Source organism: Furipterus horrens, unplaced genomic scaffold (genome assembly GCF_987537825.1).
Source record: "Furipterus horrens unplaced genomic scaffold, mFurHor1.1.pri manual_scaffold_5, whole genome shotgun sequence".
Classification (NCBI taxonomy): Eukaryota; Metazoa; Chordata; class Mammalia; order Chiroptera; family Furipteridae; genus Furipterus; species Furipterus horrens.
The window spans coordinates 8,837,808-8,843,807 of NW_028327175.1; the positions used below are offsets into that span (position 1 = coordinate 8,837,808).

At 37.5% G+C, this 6,000-nt stretch overlaps 1 protein-coding gene across 1 annotated transcript in view; it reads left to right on the forward strand.

Moving 5' to 3' along the window:
• Window positions 1–5,176, forward strand: part of C9 (complement C9) — a 40,880-nt gene extending 35,704 nt beyond the window's left edge. The window contains exons 10-11 of the mRNA XM_090276153.1: window positions 4,177–4,405; window positions 4,806–5,176. Coding sequence (XP_090132279.1) covers window positions 4,177–4,405; window positions 4,806–4,828 — 252 coding nt within the window. The 3' untranslated portion in view covers window positions 4,829–5,176. The remainder of the gene's footprint in view (window positions 1–4,176; window positions 4,406–4,805) is intronic.
• Window positions 5,177–6,000: the final 824 nt, after the last annotated feature.

The following is a 6,000-nucleotide window of genomic DNA, read 5'->3' on the forward strand; positions in this document are numbered from 1 at the left end:
CATGATAGACTATATCCTCTGAAAACATATCAATCTCCAAATGGTAGAATGATAGAGTTAGGTAGAATAGGAGAACATTTATAACTGTTTGCTTGCTTAACAGAAGGCCAAAGTTCATCAGAAAAAGATGTAGCTCTTCAGGAAAACTTTATAAAGTACAGTTTCATTGCTGTTTGCCTTCCTGGGGGATTTTTTGACTCTAGGGTTTGAGGTTCCTCTTAAATTGCTGTCATTACGTGTCCTTCATGTTTCTCTCTTTGAACACTGTTTATGCCTTTCATCCAAACTGTATTTTCTCCATGACCCTCTATTCCTGTATCTTAGATTATCTGGCCTTGACTTTCTTTCGAAGGGTAAAACAAGATGAATTTCTTTTCTTAAAAATCAAAAGAACTCCACCACATGCTTATGTTGTTTGTGCCAATGTGGCCATGTTGGTGAGTGGTTTTTTTTCTTCCAAATAAATAAGACATAGCTGAAATTCATATCGTACATACTAATGCATAAAGGGGCTATACTGGCAGACAGTCGTGCTGACTTTGTAGAAGTTCTTAACATTCTCTGGATAGGAGACTATTCCCAGTTAAACGTGTTTTACATATCCTCTCTCACTCGAGGACTTTCACCTTTTAATGGTATTTTTGATCATCGATTTCCTCTTTTTTACTTTTATTTTGACAGTTTAGACTTATTATAAAATCGCACAAATAGTACAGACAATAAAATCACAAAAACAGCACAGAGTTCACTTATATCCTGCACTCAGAAGCTCCTGATATTAACAGCTTATATAACCCTAGTGCCATTTAGCAAAATCAAAAAATTCACATTGACTAAATCATAGACTTTATTTAAATGTCACCAGTTTTCCCCCTAATGTCCTGTTTTCTATTCCAGGATCCAATCAGGATCCCACATTGCATTTAGCAGTCATGTCCCTTTAGTCCCATCCAATCTGTGACAATTCCTCAGACTTTTCTTGTCTTTCGTGACCTTGACACTTTTGATGAGTCTCAGTCACTTGTATCATTTTTCTCTCAGTTTAGGCTTAGGGTAGATTGGGATCATGCATTTTTGGTAAGAATATCACAAAAGCAATGTTGTGTCCTTCTCAGTACATTCTATTAGGAATTATGATGCTGATTTTTTTATTTTAATGTAGTTAAATGTTATATTTCTTTTCATTACAGTTAGTGCTTTTGTGTCCTGTTTAAAGTCATTCTCTACCTCAAGGTCTTAAAGACGCTCTCCTACATGTTACCTTTGGAAGCTTCATTGTTTTGCTTTTATATTTTTATCTACAATAAACCTAGAGTTGCTGTGTGTGTTATAAGTTAGAAGGTCACTTTTTAAAAAATTTTCCCTATGATTACCTCTTTGTTCTAGAACAATTTATATTGTATTACTGACTGGTGCTATAATTTTTATATCTATGAAAATCAAATGTCAGTCTATTTTCAAAATATGATGGCTTTTTACTAAGCTGCTTTTAAGATTTTCTCCATTATCATTGTGTGTGTGTGTGTGTGTGTGTGCGTGTGTGTGTTTTCAGCAATTTTACTCTAATGTGCCTAGATGCAAAAAGAAAATCTTTTAACCTTCTTCTTTATTAATGGGGTATCTTGATGTCTGTCACGCGGTCCATAGTATTCTCAGCCACTAGTCTTCAAATATTTCTTTTTATATATTTTCTCTTTCTGGGACTCAAATGATATGCACTTTTTACCTTCTCACTCTTCTATGTTTTCTGCTTCGTTCTGTGTTTCCGAAACTACCCTTTCATACTTCATTGTCGGTAATTTTTCTTCTGACCTGTATTTCAGGTCATTAGCTTTTTTTCAGTTGTGTCCCATCTGCTCTTTAACCAGGTTGTTAATTTGTTTATTATAAAGTTCTAATATATCCATGTGTTTATTTTTTCAAATCTTCCATTTAAAAGTAACAATTTTCTGTTCTCTGCTAACATTTGCATGCTTGTCTTATGTCCCTGCTTATGCAGTTATTTTACAATCTATGTTTGATAACTCAGGTCTTCACATCCTCCCTTGATCTGTTTCCATTTCCATTATTCCTTCTTTTACTTTATTTTTATTGTTGGCACTATTACAGATGTCCCCATTATCCCCTCCTCTTTGCCTGCCACCACCCAGCCCCCATCCTCCCTTCCCTCTGGCTATTACAACATTGTTGTGTGTGTCTGTGGGTAATGCCTATATGTTCTTTGGCTAATTCCTCCAATTTCTATTATTTCTATGGTGTTCAATCATGTTGCTTTGTTTCCTTTTGTACCTAGTTATTTTTACTGTGGGCTGGAGATTATACTTTAAAAATTGTCATAGGAATAGCAGGAGACCTGAGATGATCATATTTTCCTCCAAAGGAAATGCATATGTACATCTGGAAAGCTTCAGAGTACTAATAACTCAGGATTATTTTTAACCCAAACCAGATTGCAGTCTTTACCAGGGCTACCCTGCTTCCACTTGCCTCTGGCTTCTAGGGCTCTAGTCCTTTGGGTTGGGACTCTTTGTCAGTCCTGAATTCCAACCCTTCCCCCAAGTCCAGTAATATGTTTTGTCTACCGCTTGGCCACTTGACTGCCTCTTCCTCAGATAGGAGCTATGCCAAGGGGACTGGTAGCCCCCAAATACTGGGTCCACCTCACTGAATTTCCATCTCTTCCCAGACCTTTATTACCTTGTCTGTTCTTTATCACCTTGTTAGTTCTCCAGGGCCTTCAGGAAGCTGCTTTGTTTTGGTTTGGTTTGGTTCAGCTTTCTCAGCGCGCCTAGTAAGAGGATTAGTTGACACTATGTAACCTGTCATTACTCTTCTACAGGATTCCTGGTGTATATTTTACATATTCTTCCTTGAATCTTTAGATTCCCATTTCTTTCAAATTCTATGGTCTCTTGTTTCAAAGTGCTATGCCACCAAAGGGCCTCAATTTGTTACAATTCCTTCACTCAAACAGCTATTTATAGTCACATAATTAAGTTTGCTTAAATTTAATGGACACATGTTCCAAATTTTCATGTATGTTATGGTACCTCCACTCTGCACTTGATCTTAGCCAGAAGGCTAAGCAATGGTACCTCCACTATAAGACTTTTTAGATTCTGCAGTGTATGACTCCAAAACTCTTCCTTCTTCCTTTACATCTTCAAATCTCAGCTTAATAGTCATTTTCTCAGGAAAGCCTTCCCAAGCTTCCCTGATTCAGTTGTAGCAACTTTGTATCTTACTCCAGAAATTTAAGTGTGCAAAATGAATCATTTTACTTCATTTTCTTTAAGTCTAATTAAATTTGACCTTGAGATCCCATCCCTCCATGACGCTGGAAAATGTATCCTTCATTCATTTGTTGGGTGGAGTTCAGGGAGGTTCTTCCTTGTTGCTTAGATTAATACAAGAACCCTGATGCCTCTGCTGGGGAAATGGGGATATGAGATGGGTAAGGATTTAGTCCACTGTGGTCATGCAATAACCTCATCAACCGCATTCATGTGTTCACTTGAAGTCAAGTCATTCCAAGCCTTCCATTCCAAAAGAACTGCTAGAGATCTCATTACAGCTTCCTGCTACTTCAGGCACGTGCTAACCCTGTCACCTTCTTGGTCTAGCAGAATTTCCTCCTTTACTGGTATTCTTCTTTTACTTTTCCCAGCAAAAATGTCCCAATGAATTCAAGCTTTTAGAAAAAAAAAAGTCAATAAAGAGTTGACTGTCAGGGCATTCTGGACTTGGCCTTGCATGCAAACCTCCTCTTAGACAAGACAAGCACCTGCTTATATTCTGAAAGAGGTGAGAAGAGGGCAAGGCAGCAAAACACCTCAGAAAATAGGATGCCCAAAATTATACTGCCAAAAGCTTAAACCAGGAGTGTTCATTTTTAAAACACATATACCCATCCTTTAGAGTGCATATTATAGTTTCCATTTAAATGCATCTGTCTGATTAATTCAATATAAGTCTCCTTACTTCCATAATGTCATCTCCATGACCAAAGCGATCATGACTAATTTCGGTCACTAGTATAGTCTTAAAGGCTAACCTCATATCCTTCAATAAGCCTTTGCTAAGTTAGTTAATTAATGACCAAATAATTCAGTGAAAAATGTTACAAGCTCCCTCGGTAGAAAAAGACCTAAAATTAAATGGTTTACTCTTTTGCAGCTGTCCCCTATACAGAATCTAATTCCACTGAAAATAAAAAACGCACACCAGAAGAAAGAAAATTTTGAAAGAGCCATAGAAGATTATGTCAATGAATACAGTGTCACAAAATGCCACCCATGTCAGAATGGCGGTACTGTGGTTCTGCTGGACGGAAAATGTGTGTGTACCTGCCCACTCATATATGAGGGAACTGCCTGTGAAATCAGTAAAAGAAAAGTTCCTCTAGGTGAGAACAAGTTATTTGTCTCTTTAGGGGCAGTAATATGTATTTGGGGGTTACTTAATCAGCAAATTCTGCATCTCATCTATCTTAGGCGTCAACCTGACGCTTTGCAATCCAAAAAGCATTTGTATTCTCCCCCAACCAATACTGTTGGACTGTGGGACTTCTATTTTCTACCTGTTTTCTCTTCTATCACTAGCCACATTTACTTTCCCTATACAAGATGAATATCCCCTCTAGTTTGGAAATGTGTCTTGTATCTTACATTTTATTCTGTCCCCAGCAGCGAGACAGAATCTGGCACATCATGGAATAAGAGGCAGAAGAAATGAGTAAATGGATGTTTGGATGGGGTTGGAGTTCTATGAATCAGTAAGATTTGATAATCCTTTGTTTTCTTTAGAATTGATGCCTGAAAACAGATAGAGTTGCTGGCTCCCCTGGGATCCCAGGAAGGAAAAACACCAGGAACACCAAGACTTTCCATTGAAGATGCTGCCCATGTAGACAGTCCTTTCTGCCGAAAAAAAAGCACAATGCTTCACGTAGATTCCATGAACCTCTGCAGTCTCCTCTCTTAGATCCATGATGCTTCTTTTCCTCCTTAAACTCCTATCATATTTCCATTTTTCTTCCTGCTAAGGAGGAGGGTCAGCACTGAGAAAAGCCAGGACTGGTTCCTCCCACAGGCAATGCCAATCTCTTGTGAACAAAACAAAATTAAATTAAAAAGAGAATGTTGGTTTAAAAGATTAAAGTAAGTTGCCAAAGGGCTCTGTGGGACTGATATGTTCTGGCAGGTCCACTACCACAGTCTGTACCATGCAGTTTCATTTCTGGTTACTTAGCTCCATCCTTTTTGGTCCTTCGTTGGTACATGCGTGCATACATTCATTTAGAAAATCCTTCCTGAGCACCTACCAAGGCGCAGTCCTCTGTGTGTTATTCTTAGCTCTCCAGTTTAACTCTACATGTCCACAGGAGAAAGTCTACTGGATTTGTAACCAAATAGATTACATTGTCATATTTTACCAAAAGAGAGAGAGAGAGAGAGAGAAATGAAAACAGCAATTTATACGATCCAACTTAATACCTGCCCTTACAAGTTGTATAAGATAAGGCTATGCATGAGAAACTGATTAAGGAGCTGGCGGTACTGTTTCATCCGTTGGCTAGCAAAGCAGTTAAGGCCTGAGATCTTAGAAAAGATATTATAACTCAAAAGAATGAAGGAAGGAAGGAAGGCAGGCAGGCAAGAAAGGGGGGAGGGAGTGAAGGAAAAAAGAAAGAAAGGCTCATACTACAAAGGGAAAAATGCAAAATCTAAGTTAATAAGTGTTTAAATGTCAAAAAACATGTATCATGTTGACTCCGTTAATTGTCATCCTTATTAATAAACATTTCATGCATTTATTTAAAAATTTAAGCTAGTTTTTCTCACTTTGTGGAAATTCTCTAGAACGTACATGATTGCTGAGAGGGCGCAGTAAATAAACTACTTGTTGGCAAATAAATTAAAAGACAAAATTTAAAAAATTTCAAGTTTTTTAACAAAAAAGAAAAAGATTATTAGATATGGGATACATTTTAGTATATTA